We start from the raw sequence: 21,420 nt of genomic DNA on the forward strand, positions 1-21,420 counted from the left end.
AAATCTGAAACCCAGTGGAAAAAAGATAATAGAACTAACCTTGGTCAAGTAAGTCTCCATGCTATTATTCGAAGGGCGCGGAATTGAGGTAGAAAACCTTAAGTTTGCTCTTGGAGTAAGATTTCCGTTGAGCACTAAAGGATTATTGAAATTTCCAACACAAGGGGGCTCCAGGACTGGCCTCGTGCTAACAGTGTTGAAGAAAGATCTGTTCTGCTGCTTCTCCACCTGAAGTTTGGCGCTGACCACTGCCAGCCTCTGGTGAGTCCTGGGTAAGATGGAAAACACCAATTTCATTCATGTTTTCATAAATTATCTGCATTTTTTAAGTTGCCATATAGTAAATGGAATTCCCATTAAATTATTTGAACACTGAAAACACAGAGCAGACCTCCTATAAACAATAACAGTTGTAATCTTGCTCTAAAGAAGTACACATGTGTCTGGGGCTCCTCAAGTAACAAGGCACAGTTGGGAGAGGAGAGAAAGGGCATCAGAGAGAAAGGGAGGTGGCCTCACACGGACACCTGCTGCCTCTGGGACAAACCTGCCTCCAGGAAACAGTTCAGGGATGAAGAAACACCCCATGCCACAAAGCCACGTTCAAGTGATTCCTTTCACCACCCTTGTATACATGTTTCACTCATGACCTCAGAGAAATTCAGCTTTTGGCTCTGAGGAATCACCTAGAGCCACAATCTCAAGGGAGGACGAGAAAGTCAAAGGCTAAGGCTGAAAAGAGCTAAAACAGCCCCAGGAACAATTACAAGTATCCCCTGCTTTTCCAAAGTTCACTTTATGTTACTTCACTTCTACAAAGGGCCTATGTCAATATCTGTTTTTGATGATCAAAAAAATAAAAAAATCTGAAGACAATTTCTGGTCTCATTTAAAAAGCCAAAACTCTAAACAGTGTTCAGTGTACGTTTTACAGTGAGAGGCATCGTGCTCCCCAAGCAGGGAGACTGGCCCCACTGAGCTCCTTCCCGGGAAGCCACACCCCACATCTCAGCATCAAGTCGCCACAGCCCTAAGCCCCGTCTGGGAGCACCTGTGCTTCACTTGTGCATATTCATTTTATGTATCGACCAGCAGAATGTGTCCTCAGGTCCCTGCTTCTTTGCTTTATGCTGCTTTGGCTTATGAAAGGCTTCCTAGGAGCGCTCTGCTTTCAGATAGTGGGGAAGCCTGGACTGGGCACTGCCGGTGGGATCTGCCCTTTCCATCCTCCACACCCCTCAGTTGGGTCACTACATTACTTTTAGCCACTTTGTGACTTAACCTGCGTCTAACCCATGTGTTCATTTCCCCTATTTCATAAGCACGCCTGTACATAGTGCGGGAAGCCTTGACACAGTGGTAACAGTCGGTCTTAGGGCACCCCCTTAGCAGTAGCCAGCTAGTTAGCTTTCCCTTCCTACGAATCTCATGCCCCACTCTATAAAAATTAGTCTTAGAGACAAATCAATGAACTAAATTTCGTTTCTGTGATTCTGTGTTTTGACTTACTTGTCTAGTTTATCTTCCAATGACTTTATAAGTTCACATTCTACTAGGTAGAGTTGCTTATATTTTTCCAACTCTGCTTTATTAGAATCTTCTTGCAAACTTTTCATTTTGGAGAGTTCAGATTCCAAGTCTTTAATTCTGACTTCCATCTGTTGAAATCCAGCTTGTGTCTAAGGCAAATTGAAAAACATAACATTTTTAAAATAATCATTAACCTGGAAAATTACATTTATTCCCTTTAGTTTTGAGTCAGTGATTCAGAGAGCGATTTCAAAGGTGAAAAAAAAAGAGAGAGAGCGGAAGTTTAAAACAATTATTGTTAATGTGAAGTGAATTAAATCTGAATTATAAAATTAAAGTGGAATCACTGTTACAGTAGTACTTATATAATCTGATAATTCAAAGAATAAGAGGATCAACTTAAAATTTTAAAAATTGAACAAGATAATAATTCAAGAGGATGGTACCAGTTCTAAACCACAATATTTTCTTTTCTTCCTAATGTCTTGTTTTTTACCAATTGGTCTTATAAGTAAAAGGATTCTCTAGTGAGAATCATTCTGAAAGGTCAATTTAGTGATAACTGTGATGGAAACGGAAATATTAAAAGGGAAAACAAGCGCCCCCCTTCCTTCCAGAAATCTACAAAACTAACTGCTCTAAGGGAGGCAGAAGAAACACCTACGCTGCATACATCCAAAATGTACTGTGCAGGGAGAGTGAACTCAAGCACAGGACAGACCAACAAAGTAATCTGCAAAACATGGTGACTTCTCTTAATTTCTCTACGAGATCCTGTCTCGCTCTTTCTTCACTCTCCTGTTGATATTGCTCTACTTGACCGTGTTCTATCATATTCACTTCTATATGACTTCTGAGGGTCACTACTTCTTGCCCCAACTTCTTTCTCTTCTCTCTAGTTTTTTACATTTCTTTTGCACTAGTTTCATAGATAATAACTCCTGTTGAAAAACTTGATTTTTTGCATCCAGGTGCAGACCTTTTGAAGATGCAGTTTCCAGCTCTGCTGGAAAATCATCAGTCTTTAAGAATAAAAGGATACTGTTTGCTAGTGAAGAAAGTGGACTGAGCACAGCCTAACTCAAACCCAGGATGAAATAAATACGATGGTATCTGTATTGTAGAATGTAGGACCAGGGATTACTCAGAGAATCAAGAAATATGTTCTCACCACCAAGAGTCACAAAATATGTTCTTCACCGTCATCTTTGTCACACAACAATTGCACTTGGTTTTACACTCTTTTATGGTCCTATAATAATATTTTTCTATCTTTCCTCCATAAAATGACTACAAGTCACCTCTTAGTAGAATGTCTCTTACTCCTCTCCCCCTCTTAATGTCCCAGGATTTTAAAGAAGTTTGAGGGATACTGTACTGTCATGCATTGGAGAAGGAAATGGCAACCCACTCCAGTGTTCTTGCCTGGAGAATCCCAGGGACGGTGGAGCCTGGTGGGCTGCCGTCTATGGGGTCACACAGAGTCGGACACGACTGAAGTGACGTCGCAGGGCTAAGTTAATAAATCCCTTCCAAAACAAGACTATGAGAATAAGACTCTAATTAATAAATCTTGTAAATATGGATTCTAATCCCATAAGCCTTTTTCTGAAAGACGTTTTGCTAATTTGAATTGCATTCCAAACAGAATTATTTGCAAAGTTAAAGAAATCCCATTTCCTAACAGTTTACAGAGATGATCCACACATTCTTCTGAACAGCAACAACAAAAAATGCCTCATTCTTGTAATCCTTTGTTACTGTCCATTTATGCAAGACAAGTGCTGTGCACATCAATAAATATTCCCTGTTACACCAATGTATACTTAGCCAAGATTCCCCCTCATGGAAGAAATGTCAATAGTGTAAAATCAGGGGCTAAACTGTTCCTCAGAGCCTAGGTAACAAGCACTGATGTGAAAAGGCTCAATGAGCTGGATAGTCAGGGAAGCTCCATGAAGGAGGAGAGACTGGGCGCCAGGTCTGAAATAATGAAGGACTACCCAAGAGGAAAAGAAACTGTAAAGACAGAAAGGACAGTCTGAGCAAGGGCCAAGGAAAGGTGAAATCAGCCAGCTAACTCTGAGGATAAGATCCAACCACAGGGAAATAAAAACATGTGCACACAGAATCATGGAAATCAGTGTTCACAACAACATTGTTAATAGCCCCAAAGCGGAAACAACCCAAAGCTGCATCTAGTGATGATGGATACATGGCTTAGCTTACTGTGACAACCAACAGAAACGGAAGAACTGATACTTGTTATCACATGGATGAACTGTGAAAACATGACATCAAATGAGCAAAGCTAATCCCAAAGGAGCATACTGCATGATTCCATTTATATAAAATACCGAGGACAGGCATGTCTAGAGAGACAGATATTAGACTGGGGGTTGCCTGGGGCTGAGGGAGATGGGAGGCCATGGGTGGCGGCTAAGGGATGCAGGGTTTCTTTTAGCGGGTGATGGAAATGCTCTAAAATTGACTGTAGCCACCGGTTACACCTCTCTAAGAGATACTGAACTACACATGTTGAGTGGGTGAATTCTATGATACGTCAGTTATATCTCAATAGCTTTTAAAAAAATCCAGTCCAATGCAGGATCCAGATAATCTTCTTAATTCTCTAGTTTGGATGTACGTATTCTACACCATCTGAATACCTCCATGCTTTTACAATATACTTAAAATGAAAAGGAAAGAAGGCAATGCCTAAACTTCACCTGGCTTATATAATACCTTTTCTGCAGAAGTTATTCTGAAATCCACGAAATAAATATATACAGAACTCTACAGCCATTCACAAAAGGAAAGATGAGAAATGATAATATTCTGAACGTTCCATTAAACTAATATTATCCTCTGATTTTAATCTGGCTTGCTTCATCATGGTAATACAGTTATCACTTAAAAAAGTATTGTTGCAAAGAAAAAAAAGGCTCTCAACTAGTGTGTATAATGAGGCACAATTCTCAACTTTCCTAAGGGTAAATAATACAAGAAAAAAACAATATAATGCAAATGGCAGGATGAACGTCTGAGTTTAAGAAACGAGTGCATTATAAAGATAATAAGAAAATTGTAGTAAGTTACTTGTAACAAAATTACAGAAGAAAGCTGACCATGAAAATGAGTGTCCTAAAACACTTTATCCTGCATATTGACTGTTAACACGTTCAATTTCAAACATACCTGACTTGTGACTTGACGTGGTTGTAGTAGTTTACAATTGTTCTTCAAATCCTGTGCCTCAGCTTCTAACTTAGGACAATAACATGACGTGACCCTCAGTGAAGCCTCCGACACAGACTGCTTTTTTACAGCGTCATCCAGTTCTTGTTGAAGTTGTCTCACCACTGCCTAATAAGATGCTCTGTCACTGAGTTTATCAAATCACTTTACTATTATGTTATGTTAATAACAGATAACTCCAACATATGGACTTTGAAAACTATCGCCACAGACAGCAACTCACCTTCTTTTTCCTCCTCACTGAATCTAGTTACAGACACAGAAGGGGCCACCCTCCAGCCTTCCTGATGTTAAGTTACTCAAAGGATGCGGCCCCACTGTCCACGCCCTGCCCCTCCCAATAAATCTGCAGAGTGTCACCACCTCACGTCCAGAAAGAAATGAGCATGTAGGTGGGACAAGTGGTGGAAAATTCCACACTGTGGAAACATTTTCCTTTTTTACTAGAAGCTTTGATTAACTCAGAGATCTTCACAGATTCCAACCAGTGCTCAGATCTTTCCAATAGATTCCTACCTCAGCAGAAAAATGGGGCCATTCCCTTGTTGCTTATCTCTTTTATACCTAGTAGGGTGTCTATGTTAATCCCAAACTCCTAATTTATCCCTCCTCCCCACCTTTGCCCTTGGCTAACTGTAAGGACCTACTGGAGAGCACAGGGAACTCTACTCAATATTCTGTAGTCACCTACCTGGGAAAAGGAACTGAAAAAGAATGGATACGTGTATAACTGAATCAGTTTCCTGTACATCTGAAACTAACACAAAATTGTAAATCAACCATATTCCAATATGAAAGAAAAATGAAATTTAAAAAATGAGGTTGCTCCCATGGCCTTCAAGGAGCCTCGACAACCTGGCCTCCACCTGCGTCCAGACCGCAGCTCCTACAACCCTCTCTCTGACTCACTCCATTCCTGCTGCTCACGAATCCTGCCGTCCTTCATTTTTAGAGGACAAGCTTGTATTCAAATGATAGTAATTGATACTTAAAATGAGAATTATGAGCAAATTGTTTGTAAAAATATTAAGTAAATCATAAACAGCAGTGGGAAGATTAAATCAAGAATAGTTTTGCTAAAGTTCACCACCTGAGTCCCAGATTATGATTTCATGATAAGTAGATGCATTTGAAGAGTTGAGAGGCTTTAAGAACAAATGATTCAAGGCTAAAATGTTTCCCGTATTAACTCAAACTGACATGAATAAAAAATAAAATTGTACCAACAAATATAACAAAAAGCTATGAGAAGCTACTGAAGCCAAAGTACGGTATACAAAATATAGCCTCTGGGAAACCTGGAATTGACTATCAAGATAATCCAGGTAACTGAAGCTTCATTTCAAAATATTCATTTCAGGTTTGAGCATTTCATTTATCTGCTTCATCATGATACTGAAATGTGGTAACATAAAGATTAAAATTATTACCTTAATAAAGAGTAGATTACTAGTACCTGTCTACGTTAACAATTTAGAACTAAATCTCTTAGCATTTCATAAACAACACAATGTCCCTATTCAAAGTAAAGGATTTCTTCGGTCTAATTTTTATTTGCTGGATACAAGGTGTGCTTTTAGGCTGGTTTAGAGACCATAGATTCACAGCCTGTGTATTTTTTATATTCAACTAGATTCAACATTTACCCAGAATCAAGAATCACTTTGAACTTTCTTTCAGGAAGCCTGAGATACTTCTCCTTCTGGATACTCACTTCTCCTTCTGCTTTCTCATTTTCGTACTGACACATTCTCTCTTTTAAATGATTACATTCCTTGACTAACTCCTTGTTTCGTTCCTCCAGCATCAGACCTTGTTTCTCACGTTCGGCCTGAAGTTTTCTCACGATCTGCTGAAACTGGTCTTGGATGCTAATGATCATCTTCTCTCTACTGTCGGCTCTGTTTCCCGCATCGTTCAGTTGCTGTCGGAGCAACATGTTTTCACTCTGGAGTTGAAATAATCTCTCCTCTAAGGATTCCTGCTTTCCAAGGTATGTATTCACTCTGCCTTGTTGGTTCCGATACACGTGTTCAATTTCCTGCTTTTGACCCTCTGCTTGGTGTAGGTCTCTCTGGACATGTTTTAACATCAAAGTCTTTTCTCTAAGATCATCTCTCGTGTGATGCAGCTTGATTTTCAGCTTATTGAATTTACTTTCCACTGTAGATAGTTGCTGGGAAAGCATCTCGTTGTTATCTTTTAGATTAGCCACATCGGACTTCATTTTGTCCTGCAAGCATAACCACTCGTCTCTTGCTCTCCCAAAGGCAAGTTCCAGGTCTCTTTTTGATGTCTGACTTTGATCACGATCATGTAAGGCAGCAGCCAGTCTGGAACAGTAGGATTCCACTTCCGTTTCCAGTCTTTGTTTGCTTTCTTTTTCCTTCTCCAGCTTAGAGTTTAGCATTGCATTCTCAGCTGTCAGAGCATTAAGCTGGCCTGTATAGTGGGATATAGTCTTTGTTAACATTTCCTCATCCAGTTTTATTGTCTTTTGAAAGTCATCATTCTTTACTTTGAGAATTTCAATGTCCTCAAAATAGTTCTCTTCCTTTTCCCGGTGCTGATTTTTCAGCGCATCTCTCTCCAGTCTTAGCATGGCAATTTCCTCCTGCAGCATGTGGTTTTTGCTCAACAGGTCTTTTGCTTTTTCACAACTATCAGAAACCTAAGTGAAACAAAGGAGATGTTTAGCTAGTACTCAGTAAAGTGACATTCCATGATTTCCTCTGAAATGAAAGACTAACTTGTATGTTTATACAATGAAAAGACTGCACCAAGTGTGTCTCCAACAGGAACAAATAAGGTTCAATACAATCCTCAGACTTTATACCAGCATAAATTCCCAAAGGTTCAAAAATTTAATGGAAGACAACGAATCCATGAAAGTCAAAAAGAAATCCCAAGAGACTTTTCAACAAGCTCAGAACTGGAAAGGCTTCTCTCTGAACTATAACAAACCCAGAAGGCTTCAAATAAAAGATTCATAGACCTGATTACACTTAAAAATTGCATCTGACGTGGAATATTTATATAATGGAAAACTAGTAAGCCATAAAAAAGAATGCAATAATGCTATTTGCAGCAACAGGCATGGACCTAGACTTTATCACCCTAAGTGATGTAAGTCAGACAAAGCCAAGTATTATATCACACTGCTTATATGTAGACTCTAAAATGAACTTATTCACACAACAGAAAGAGACTCATAGACACAGAAACCAAACGTATGGTGACCACAGGGGAAAGTGGGGTGGGGAAGGGATAAATTAGGATGTTGGGATTAGCATATACACACTAGTAGATATAAAATAACCAACAGAGACCTACTGTACAACATAAGGAACTACACTTAATATTCTGCAAGAAGAATCTGAAACGGAATATGTGTGTACGTGTGAGCGTGTGTGTGAGTGACTGTGTATGTGTATTAGTCACTGAGTCATGTCCAACTCCTTGCAACCCCATAGACTATATAGCCTGCCAGGCTCCTCTGTCCATGGAATTTCCCAGGCAAGAATACTGGAGTGGGTAGCCATTTCCTTCTTCAGGCTGCTGCTGCTGCTGCTAAGTTGCTTCAGTTGTGTCCGACTCTGTGCGACCCCATAGACGTCAGCCCACCAGCCTGCCCCGTCCCTGGGATTCTCCAAGCAAGAACACTGGAGTGGGTTGCCATTTCCTTCTCCAATGCATGAAAGTGAAAAGTGAATGTGAAGTTGCTCAGTCGTGTCCGACTCTTAGTGACCCCATCCATGGACTGCAGCCTACCAGGCTCCTCCACCCATGGGATTTTCCAGGCAAGAGTATTGGAGTGGGGTGCCATTGCCTTCTCCATCTTCTCCAGGGGATCTTCCCAACCCAAGGATTGAACCCAGGTCTCCTGCATTGTAGGCAGATTCTTTACAGTCTGAGCCAGCAGGGAAGCCCCATTTATATAATATACACGCACACATGTACATATATATCTGAATCACTGTGCTGTAGACCTGAAACTAACAGAATATTATTAATCAACTATAATTCAGTAAACACCACCACTTGCTAGGTTTATAAACACTGCATCTGATACCTCCTATACATCTACTTCACAGTAAGAGCCTTAACTCTGTATAAATAGACTACGTTTTGTACAAAAAGTTTTTCCCTGAGAATATGCTACCTTCTAACATTTTAATAGGCAATTACAAGAATTACACCTATTGACAACTGTATTAAGCACTTCTACAAACATTAATTAACTCATTAGCTATAATGATTCTGGAAAGGAAAAAGTTAAAAATATGAGTAAGCTGCAGCCTTTTCGCCAGGTCTTTGGACTCTACTGGTCTTCTTACATCAAACCACATGTTTCTAGTACAAACACATCAATACAAAATAAGCTTCCTATTTCATTCATGGTACATACACTAATGGTAAATAAGGTAAAATTTAGAAAGCTCTTAGAAAACTATGAGATTATTTGCTGCAGCAATAACTTTCATTATCTCTCCATAACGTCTAAAATAGTAAGACGGGGAAAATACAATGAAAAACACTTAATAACTATCACTAAATATATATTATGGCATATCTATCACTGTTTTCAAAAGTTCTTTGTACTGAAACAGGACACTCACAGAACAGAGTGCTCATTTTCTCACAAGCAGAAGAATGACACACAAAATGTGGTCTCTGAACTGCCTATAGTTTCCACCTTACCATCAGGGAAGTGAGAAACTAACCTAATGATCAATCGAGAAAGTGAAATCATTACCAAAACCCAGAATATCTATTATTAGTAGCAAGAGTTTCCCCCCCGCCCCCGCCTTGGTGTGTGTGGGGGGTTAGGGGGGCACTTTTATAAGTTGTTCTAAAGAAACAACTTTTTAAAAGTGTTCAAAAGTGCTTTTATAACTGATGTCACAGTTTTTACAAAATGAAAACCAGTACATGATGTGAAAAGGTCGTTGACAGGATATTAAAGAAATGACAGTGGAGCCAAGAACGGACTCTGATTCAGACACTGAAGGTGACGACGTGCGTGGAGTGACCGACACGCTCACTCCAGAGCAGAGGGACTTGGTCGGGTAGCACAGTCGATGGGGGAACACACACGGTCTTCCTTGCCTAAACCACAATCAGGGTCCTGGCTCCTCCGAGATAGTCACAAAGGATTTGAGATCAATTCCTATGGAAAATATTAAAGGCCTCTCCTTGGATGAGGCCATCCTATGTCACTACCTGACTGCTCTAGACAAATGGATTTGAATTACAAATACTACTTTCCCGAGCTCTTCCCGAGAGCTTTTCGTTGTGGGAGATCTGCTGCTAGGACCTCAGGGATGGGACCCAGTCCATGTTTGAGAGGGATATCAGGTGTGGGAGCAAATTCCTCTGCTCTGAGATGCCACTCGAGAACTCTGCAGAATGAAGGACAACCAACTTCAAGAGTGTCTGGTTTCTACCAACTGCTGGAAAAAAATTCCTGCACCTCTCGAGGATGCCAGTTAACACCTGTCCTTGAGGACTCTGCTGTGAGGGAGAACCCAGCTGGGAAAGCTGGAGCCAGCTCTAAGCTGTTCACGGGGCAGGTGGCCTAGAGGGCTGACGGGCACAGAAGGAGGGGGTCCACGACCCTCAGCCACCTGCCAGATTGAAGGCCAGAGGCAACTTGATGTAAAATTAGGCACGATGGTCCCTAATGGTCCCTCAAGGCAGAAGGATCTGTTGCCTGAGGTGGGCTGAGAGCTTAACCTCCAGTTTCTACACCATTCTCAACCCTGTGGTTTCTCAGGATCTATTGTGTGAACTACTGACGTGACCTCTTCCTCCCTCTGCTCGAAAAAGTGCACCCAGCATGTCAGGATCATACAATTCTTATTTCTGGCCTTATTACTTTGGGAATTTTGAATTTCTTTTCTTTTATTTTTAACAATTAACCTAAAATTTCCTATAACACTAAACAAAATGACACTAAATAAATGGTACAACACTAAATGGTATTTTTTTTTAAAAAAAAGGGGATATTATAAATACTATTGATGAAATAGTGTTAGAAATTTGAAATTTTCACCAAAGATTACTCTACCTGATTCAGATTATTTCTCTCAGCCTTCAGTTTCACTTCTACTGCTCGGAAAGTGAGTTCTAGTTGCTGTTTCACCTCAACTTCTTTACTATATTCGTCTTCTTTTCTTCTTAAATGCTCCCTCATTTTTTCACATAACATATCGGCATTTCTTCTATTCTCTTCTTTTTGATTTAAGGTGAATCTGCCAAATTTAAAGCTCTTCTTAGAAAATCATGAGATTATTCACTGCTGCAATAACTTTTGCTCCATCTTTACAATGTTTAAAATAGTAAACGTGGGGGAATACAATGAAAAGCACTTAATAATGGTCACTGTTTGCAGACAGAGGGTTAAGAATAAAACTGCATACAATTGTTTTCATTTTCTCTTGAGAAAATGGCTACTTTATACATCTGCAGGTGGGAATGTAAAGTAATATAAACTTTGCTAAGAATAGTTTAGAAATATAGATCACAGACCTTTTTTAAGTTCTCATACTTTAACCAAATAATATGATATTATTAAAGATAATGTATTCAAAATAATTAGAAAGGTAGAAATGAATTTATAGAAAAGGTGTTCCTTGCAGTATTAAATAGAATACAGAACAGTGAAAAGCAACTGAAAGTTAATTTGGTAAATATTTAATGGGGTTTCCTTATGGTGGACTTCTGTATGGTCATGAAAATGATGATTTGGAAAAATATACATTAAGTTATTAGAAGCATTCACTGTTAAGAACCTGCCATATTATTTCCAAGAATTTCACACTCCACAATACTAGTGACACTTTCTCCTGTAAAATCCTAGAGGATAAGTTAGTCCTTATAACACGTCTACGTCTCTGCAGTATTAAAGGAAACAACAGTTCACGTATTTCTTTAAAAGCGAGATGTACAGTACCTCAAGCTGCCGAGCTCTCGTTCCCACTCCACTTTCTGATGCTCTAACTGTGACTTTACTTCTTTGGTTTCTGACAGCTCTTTCTGTAGCCCACGAACCTTACTTTTCATTCTGTAAAATTCTCTAAGTAGTTCACAATGGCTTCTTTGAAAACCTACTAATCTTTCACGTGAAAGAATTGTATCTTGAATTTTCAACAAGCTAACAGAATCTGCATGATGAAGAAAACAAAGATAGAAACAAAAAAAAAAATTATGTGAGTAATTTTTGAGTATAAAGGACTGTGCCTTTCACGTTCACTCATCCACGCACTGAACAAGTATTAAGTGTCTATAACTGGAAGACATTATTCTAAGCTCTGCAGATAAAACAGATGTCCCTGGGTCTTGTTTAGCTTTAAGTCTAGTAGAAGAGAAAGACAAATAAAATAATTATGAACTCAGATAGATACTCTAAGAAAAGAGAGTTCTATGATCACATAACAGAACTTGACATAGACTGGGTCCAGGAAAGATTTCCCTGGGGAAGAGCTGTCACACTGAGAAATGAAGGATGAGCAGGAAGTAGTAAGTAGAGTAGGAAGAACAACCCTGTGGACAGTCTCCAGCTGCCATATGTTTTTAACCAAGACAGAGTGAACAGCTACTGATTTACCTTCCTGAGTGGAGCGAGCAAAAACAACGCTGACAAAATACATTAAACAATGATTTCATGACAAAGGACTTCAGGGAGTGAAGGACAATGATCCCGGAAACACACCAGGTTAGCCTAAGGAACGCCCCAGCTCACCGCCTGGAGAGAATTTCCAGGGCCCAAAATGGGGAGAAGGAACAGAAGCTGAGTCAGCCAGACTCCCTGACAGGAGGTGATGAAGCTGACAGTCTGGTGAAACCAAAGTGGGCAGAAATCACAGCTCAGAACCGCAGAGAGGAGAGAGTGGGACAGAGAGAAAAAGGACCCTGGAGATCTGAGGAGGAGCCCCTCGGGTATTCAGCAGAGAAACAAACAGCGCCCATCTGGGAGAAACCACCTGAGACCAGGGAGAAACCATCTGAAAAGACCATAGGAACCTGTGACTGGTGCTCACTCAGTCCCAGGACTTCTATCTATTCTCATGAGCCAGGCTGGAAAAACTCCTAGGTACCAGCAGAATGAACAGGATAGTCAGCAAGGTCTGGCCTCCAAGGCAGGAAATAATCAGCCCTAGCCTCAGGCCCCCTCTGGATGCACCTAACACATCCATGAGAAGCAAGAGCACAGAAGGAAAACTCTCAACATTTGGAAACTAAATCACACGGACCTAATAACCCTTGGATCAAAGAGGTAATGAAAAGAAGAATTACAAAGTATTTTGAACTGAAGGAAAATGAAAACATTAAGACCAGCAGACATTTTAGGAAACTGACACGCTGATTCTAAAATTCATGTAGAAAGAAGGGTAAAAAATAAAACCACCGCCTTGCCATGTGAGAAGGCACCAGTGAAGGCTGATGCAGTATAAGCTATAGGAACTGAGGCCTGGAGTCACGACTGCTGTGAACTCTGGGGCATGGACTTCACTGGCTCTACGTGTAATGTCATGCCCGCCCCAACAGGAACGAGGGGGCCACGTGCCACCACGGCCACCGCAGAGACTGGTGTGGCTCAGAAAAAAAGGGGCAGAGTCACTTCTAGGAGAAATAACGCAAGAGTATTTATTTAGAGAGACGGAGCGTCCTCGTCACTTGGTCATGCTGGAGAGCCACCCGAGTTTGAACAGCGAGGGTGCGGCCGAGTCTTCCTCGTCAGCGACCAGCTGCCTGAACAGGGAGCCGGCCTGCCTGGGGTCCTCTGCTCGGGAGAGCGCCGGCGGGGCCGCCTGCCGCTGTGTGGAGGGGAAAGTGCCTTAGCGTCCACCCAGACCCCCGGCCACCCGCCCCCCACTCTGCTCGGGGGTCCACGCGGCGTGCACACAGCGGGTCTGAGCAGCACGGCCAGCTCCCGGAGGGCACTGCTTAGTCCAGATGGAAGAGGACACGCGGCAGACTGAGGGGCTGTGGCGGGACAGCCGACACCGGGAGCGAGGACTGCAGGAAGAGGAGCGTGTGCCTCCTCCCCGTGGCGTGTTCCCCTCGGGGGCAGAGCTGAACGGTCAGCTACCGGAAGGAAAGTGGACACCTGTGGGGAAAGCTAAGAGCACAGGTCTGGGCTCAGGAGCGGGAGGCTTGTGCACAAACTTTCCCCCCCTCACACCTTACTCCCATCTCCCAAGTTTTAAAACCTGCTGTTGATTGAGGATTTTGGACCTGACTGGGTTTGATGGCAGAGAATGTGGAAAGGAGACATCACAAGTACTTTTATCCAACCAGAGAGCAAACAAGGACCACACGCTGGAAGGAAGGGAGCTCTGTGAGCTCTCAGACACACGTGTACACAACACACTTCAGAGACCCCCGGAGGACTCCCACAGCTATCCTAGCAGATGGCAGCTTACGAGACAAGGTCTATTAACAAGAACAGGTGAAACTCGAGGAAACAGACTCCCTACCCGCCTGAGAGAAACTAGAGACGAAACCATCGCTGAAACAGAGCAGTTTTTTTTTTTTTTTTCCCAAACAAGTACAGTCGTAGTGCTGGGTTAGCAGTTAACTCTTCTACCCTCTTAATCTTAAACACAAGCTGTATGTAATCTCGGTCTGTCCTGCACATTTTCTACAGCCTTGGCAGCCTGAGAGTCATTTCTACCCTGAGGCTACTTGATAGTGTCAGTGGGCATCTTTTAAAACCTCTCTTAGCTCAAGCTAAAAAAAAATAAAAAATAAAAATAAAACCAGATGAAACTAGACAGTTGTGGCCTTTAACTACGCAGCAAAGAGAAGCAACACTTGGGTTACATGATGAGATCTGAATTTTTAAAAATAGTTAATAATTAAAGTTGCTCTACAGACCAAGGTTCCTCAAGGTGGAGTGGCAGGGAAAGAAGTTCTGAGATTATTTCAGTTATTCTAGGAGGAAAATGATGCTAACATGACCTTGGGTGAAGGCACAGGAAAGAAGAGTCAACAGAAGGTACAGTGAGTGAGAATGATCACAGGCCTGTGGCGCAGAGGATCCACTCACGTTCATGTTCTTTTAATACAGAACCTACTTCTGAGATGCACAGCACTGTAACACATCCCTGGCTCTAGAGCAGTACTGGATAAGATGCGCATATATCACTACTCTGTACACAAAGAGGCTTTCTGTTAATATTTACACTGCGGTCCTACCTTTATGCCCCAAGCCAAGTGGTTCTACTTGCAACATGGAATTTGTAGAGTAACGCACGTCGTCATCCTCAGAAACAGTCTCAGAAGTCATCCAAGTGGTTCACATAATTAATTTGTTCTCTGACCTATACATAAACAATATTGTCTCACTATGTCCTTAAAATATGTATAAAATATATTAAGTGTACAGAGGTGATAACTCTCTTTATCAAAGCAAAAACAGACACTTCTTAAAAGAACAGATTTTTATCAAAAGGATAACTTTATCAGTTTCTAAATGATGTGTTCAAAGTAAAGTTCTCCACAACAAAGGAAGATTTTCTATCTTGCCACTATTCCTTTGACAAAGTACTTTCTACTAGGATAATATTTTTTAAAGTTCATTTTTTTTTTCACTATACCTTCTTCTTGTCATATGGTGTTTTTCTCGCAGGCCTAAAAAAACAAATGATTCTTTTCAGGCTAATAGTAAATACTCAAAAATACAAACAATACCTAAACTTTTCTTTTTTAGATAAACTCTGCATCGGTAAGTAATTTTCTATAAAAGGATGCAACAATCAGTAAGAGGAGCATTAAAGGACAAAGAAAATATATCAGTAATATTAATAAAGCATTAAATTTAGATCCAAGGCAAAGGAAAAACATAACGTTACTTGTGTTATGTGATAGAAAGCAGCATACCAGGGTTTTTGCACCTGTCATTTTCAACAAGAACTAATTTTTATGGCACTAAAACCTATCTGGGAGATAGTCCTTAAGTCCTTCTAAGAAAGAAACCCATTTTGAATAACCATGATATTAGCTTTGCGAGGACTTCCTAGGCAACTGCTATGCATTATTATAAGCACTTGACATGTCTTAAAGGCATTTTCATCCTCACAGTCATTCTGGGAGATAGGTATAAGAAGAAATGGAGCACAGAAAGGCTGAGGAACTCGCCCAAGCCCACACAGCACATCACCACAGACCCAGAATTCAAACCCAGGACATCTGGCTTCAAAACTGCTCTTCCAAAATATGCTGAGAAAGTAATATTGAAAAGTCTTCTTAAGTAACATGATGGCGAATGACTCCATAGCATTATTCCATGTCTAGCTATAACTACAAATAATAATTTCTGAATCTTAAAATGTATTTCTCAAAAAATAAAAAGACCAGATGTAGGCAAGTCTGGAAATCTACTTTCAATAAAGATTTGTTTTTCGTAAAGGAATTCATCAATAGGCATCCATTCAACCATTCTGCTGTTTCTTCATGCATCTGACATCCACTTATCGAGCACACAATATGTGTTAATGACACTCTTAATACAGGAAGCATGGTTTTTGTCATTTAGATCTTTATCATCCAAAAGGAATCATCTGTGAAAGATTGTTAATATTTTTTTCTATTTTATATAAACAAAATCTTCCCCTTTTCTCTGCAATCTATAAACAACTATGAAGTTAATATGATGTGAAGTTTCAGAGTACCTTACAAAATCATAGCTACTCACAAAGCTACTATCAACTAGAATCATCAAGGAATTATCAAATCCTATTCAGGATAGCCTAAGTGTTTGTAAATTCACAATTATGGAATTTTTGAAAATCTACGTGTGATCGAATTAACTTAAGTAGTCATCTGCATATTCAATTATATAGGAATATTACACTTCAGAACCAATGAACAAGCCTTTACCATAAAACTATATATGAGCAGAAGTATTATGTGCAATTAGTTTATTGTAATAGCTTAAACGGAGAAGGCAATGGCACCCCATTCCAGTACTCTTGCCTGGAAAATCCCATGGACGGAGGGGCCTGGTGGGCTGCCGTCTATGGGGTCGCACAGAGTCGGACACGACTGAAGTGACTTAGCAGCAATAGTTTAAAGATAATGTCATGCAATCAATAAGCTTTCCAATATTGGAAATGCAAACAAGATTAAATAAACACATCCTTCGCTGGCTCATTTCCAACAGCATACACACTCTAAAAACTCCCTTCTTAACCTAAAACAAGAAACACCTTTGAACTCCACATTCCTCTTCAATTACCATCCAGTTCTTCATGGCCTGTCCCAATAATATTCCCTACGGAGCTGTTTACATGTATTCACTGCAGTTCAGCTTCCAAGGGGACTCTTCACTGGAACAACTTCCAGCCAAAGTCACTGGTCCTCACCTTAACCTTTCAGCAACTTTCAACTATAGTTCGTCCACTAGAGTTGAGGAATGCCTTGTCTTGGCCTGTGCAGTGTATTATGCTGCTCTATTTCCAGAAGAAGTACTCAGGGCTAATATTACTTATCCTACAAACAAAGAATTTGTAGAATGTACCTGTCATCATCCTGATTCACTTTGTTTTCATCATTCATGTGCAGCAGACCACCAGTCAGTGAATCGGGCTTTTCAAATATCGGTGCAATGACACAGCCTTCTGGTGTCTGTTTGGCGTTGTTCTTTTTCTTTACTTCCTTCCTGTGCACACCAGGGTCGCTACTTTTAAAAAATTCACAAAAAAGCCAATGTTTTCTAATAATTCAATTGATAAAGAATAAAAAACCAATTCTTGTAAAATTCCAACTCTTGCCCATCTTAAGTCATTGATTAACTCTCAAAACAGTTATGAAGTACCAAACATATGCAAGAAAACAAATTCTTCCTTCAAACACAGATATACAGTTATGATACAATATGATATGTAAGAGTTGACATATGAAAGTCATAAGTGTAATAAGGAAGGATTTATAGGAGAAGTGAAGACAGGAGGTCATGAGAAAGAGAAAAGGGAGAAAACCATTCTACTTGGAGATTCGAATGTGAGCACAAACATCAGCACGTGGCATCTAGGTTGTTTCCTAGGAACCTGGAAGGAAAAGTACAAAATACATGGAAGAAAGTAGAGAGATGCATCTGGAAAGACATTGGGAAGAAGCTCAAGGGCTACACTGAAAACCTGGAGTCCACTGCCTAAACACCATGACTCTTAGATGTGGGAGTCATAATTAGATTTACACTATATTTTTTGTGTTGCTTCTAAATATAATCATGGTGACTTTAGGGATTTTCCTGGTGGTCTAGTGCTTCAGAGTCCACCTGCCAATACAGGGGGCACTGGTTCAATTCCTTGTCAGGGAAGATCCCACACGCCACGGGGCAACGAAACCCGTGCTGCACGACTACTGAAGCCAGCACCCTAGAGCCCACGCTCAGCATCAAGAGAAGCCACCACACTGAGAAGCCCAAGCACTGCAGCAGCAAAGACCCAGCGCAGCCAAAAATAAACTAAAAAGAGAATTCACAGAAAAAAGCCACACTTAATTTAGATAATATTTTAAATGACATGAGGTACATGTACCATGAGAGAAGAAATCAAGGAAATATTTGGCCAGAGTGGGGGGAGTTTACTTTTAAACCACCCACATGATGGGGTGACAAGAGCATCATGGCTGAAAAACAGGCGCCTCATCGGCTCTCCCGCCACCAACAGCAATCTGGCTCCATCCATGGACATACTCAAAGTGCTAGGAGAACAAAACTGCCAACCAAGAGTATTCTATCCAGAAAAGGTGTCTTTCAGAAATGAAGGAGAAATAAAAACTTTCCCAGACAAAGCAAACCTGAGGGAGTTCGTCACCACTAGTCCCGCCTCATGAGAAACGCTGAAGGAAGTCCTCAGACTGAAATGAAAGGATGCTCATTAGTGACATAAATTTAACTTTACAACACACTGGTTAAGGCAAGTATGCTGTCAACTCCAGAATACTCTAATACTGTAACACGGTGGTATGTTAACAAAGGAACTCTAGTATTGAGGCTAAAGGACAAGAGTATTCAAAATAACTATATCCCTAGTAAAATATAAAATGTGTAAATCACAAACATTAGTTCAAGTTAGAAATTATTTTATAGGAAAATAACAAATGATCTGATGTGAAATATTGATACAGGATTACCTATCAAAATCTTCATTCTCCGCAGCAGGAAACTCCTGGCTGCTGTTTCTTCCACTCTTTCTCTGCTGAATCAATCCACTCTCAGCAGCAGCATCACATTCGTTGTCTGATACTTCCACTTCACTACTTTTGTGCTTCTTTTCTTGAACCTTTAGTGAAAGTTTGACACTAAGAATAATTGCTACTTCTTTATTATAAAGATCTTTGTTTTCAATTTTATTATTTGCTTCAGCGTTTGCCCTGAATTTAAGTGATAAAAACATTTTTGTGCTTATTTTACCACTTACAAGTCACTGAAATTTTTGTAAAATCTGCTCCTTTCTGTTTGAGGAAAAGAAACAAAATTCCCCAAATTTCAAAAATGGCTTTCTTCATAAGATGCAATTATTCACATTCAGTCTTCCCCATCTGACTGGCAGAGACAGAGAAATAAAAAGACAAAGACACAAAATCTGTCCTCTTCAGTCTTTACCACCTGGATTTTCCATTAAACAGCCAGATGTAGAGGATGTGACACCTTAGTGCCTCAGAGACAGAAAGGAAACATTCTTCTTTCTGCACTAAAGCTATTCTTTTCCCTCTGCCTTTTACAATTCTTTTTTTCACCTGGATCCCGGAGATAGCAAAAAAGTGATGGTGTTCACTAAAATATATGAGAAAAAGTTTACCTAAGTTTACCAAAACACAAGGAGCAGAACGAAACAGAGGAGTTGTTAGTGTGGAATTCTGGAATGTAAGTAATGCTTCCCAATTCCACATGCAATAACTGTCAAACCTTACAGCTAGAGGGTATAGAAATAATTGCATACTGTTGCCCCACTATTTACCAAAAACAGCAATAAAATTCAAAAAAGTTCAAGGTTTTGTTTGAAGCCCCTAAAGTGGCTTTCCCTAGCATTTTATGGCACCAAAAGAAACGATACAATTCTGTAACCTTGAATGTGATAAATTACCAAATGAATTCATCAGATCAATCAGATAAGTTAAAAGTGTGACTTTGGTAGAGTATTTTTAAATGCCTTAGTTGGGGATATGGAGAAGGCAATGGCAACCCACTCCAGCACTCTTGCCTGGAAAATCACATGGGCGGAGGAGCCTGGTAGGCTGCAGTCCATGGGGTCGCAAAGAGTCAGACACGACCGAGCGACTTCACTTTCACTTTTCACTTTTGTGCTTTGGAGAAGGAAATGGCAACCCACTCCAGTGTTCTTGCCTGGAGAATCCCAGGGACGGCAGAGCCTGGTGGGCTGCCGTCTATGGGGTCACACAGAGTCGGACACGACTGAAGTGATGCAGCAGCAGTTGGGGATAGGGTTCATCTCCTTTTTTTTTTTTTTACCCGAAAACACATAGAGGTTTTTATTTTTTTTCCCCTTGTCTATTGTTCAAATTCAGTTAAAGCACCTCTTACACAAAAGAGCAAACAAACAATTTTAAAAACCTATTACTGAAGAAAGAAAAATCTCTCAGCGTCTCAAAACTCAGTTTTCTCCTTTGGAGATAAAGACAATATTTTTTCTTTTTTGCTGTGGTTTTATACTACCTATCGTCTTCCCTGGTGGCTCAAATATGAAAGAATCCACCTTCAATGCGGGAGATGTGGGTTGGAAAGATCCCCTGGAGAAGGGAACAGCTACCCACTCTGGTATACCAAGGACAGAGGAGCCTGGCAGGCTACAGTCCAAGGGCTCGCCAAGAGTCAGACACGACTGAGCAACTTTCACACACACACACACACACACACACACACACCCTATGTGACAAAATCACACATGTCAAAACTTACTACATTTTAGTAAAAAACTTAATGGAAAGGTCTGTCCCAAAATAAACATCTGAGAGTGGTGATTAAAGCCTATGTGGGAGCACATGTATTTGTTATTGAAAAGATCCTGAAGCAGCCATGCTGGGAATCTAAGAGCCCAGTGACTGTGGAAAGCAGAGAAGATCACACACATTCAACCACAATGAAGAGATTAGAGGGAACACCTGTTTATGTCCCTTCTCTCAGTCACTGCTTTCTTCCCATTCTATGGAAATACAACATATTTAATCTGACAGAGTTAAAGAAAAAAAAAAACAAAACTGCAAAACCCTAGCTGATTATACTTCTTAAGCAATTTCCCTGGTGCTTATTCAGGCTCAGAAGATCATGTGGTACATAGCTAAATGAGTTTCCCAGTCCACATGAAAGACTGACAGAGACAGAATTAGATATTAGATTGATTGAAGGACAAAAGCCATGAAAATTGTTTCCTGCATTCCTATTATTGTGATGGCAGACAATCTATTTCTACACAATTACCTATTTAGATGACCCCACTTTATTCATAAGTGGAAAATCAAACAGACCAGATCATTGAGAAAGAGAAAAACCAAAGCAAGAGCAAAGGAACCTCTACCTCTTTTGAAAGTTGAATTTTCTTTTTCCAAAGCCAGCAACTCTACTTGTAACATGTCTATTTCATTCTTAAATCTCTGCATATC

At 40.4% G+C, this 21,420-nt stretch overlaps 1 protein-coding gene across 1 annotated transcript in view; it reads right to left on the minus strand.

The window, feature by feature from the left end:
* Window positions 1-21,420, minus strand: part of LOC147361219 (ankyrin repeat domain-containing protein 26-like) — a 57,582-nt gene that overhangs the window by 3,560 nt on the left and 32,602 nt on the right. The window contains 12 exon segments of the mRNA XM_086335203.1: window positions 40-268; window positions 1,510-1,679; window positions 4,729-4,896; window positions 6,503-7,459; window positions 10,859-11,042; window positions 11,744-11,954; window positions 14,992-15,077; window positions 15,079-15,116; window positions 15,393-15,426; window positions 17,315-17,476; window positions 18,598-18,657; window positions 18,934-19,082. Coding sequence (XP_086191329.1) covers window positions 40-268; window positions 1,510-1,679; window positions 4,729-4,896; window positions 6,503-7,459; window positions 10,859-11,042; window positions 11,744-11,954; window positions 14,992-15,077; window positions 15,079-15,116; window positions 15,393-15,426; window positions 17,315-17,476; window positions 18,598-18,657; window positions 18,934-19,082 — 2,448 coding nt within the window.

Source organism: Bos grunniens, chromosome 13, assembly GCF_055505025.1.
Source record: "Bos grunniens cultivar Pamir isolate PY7600 chromosome 13, Bosgru_T2T1.0, whole genome shotgun sequence".
In the NCBI taxonomy this organism is placed as follows: Eukaryota; Metazoa; Chordata; class Mammalia; order Artiodactyla; family Bovidae; genus Bos; species Bos grunniens.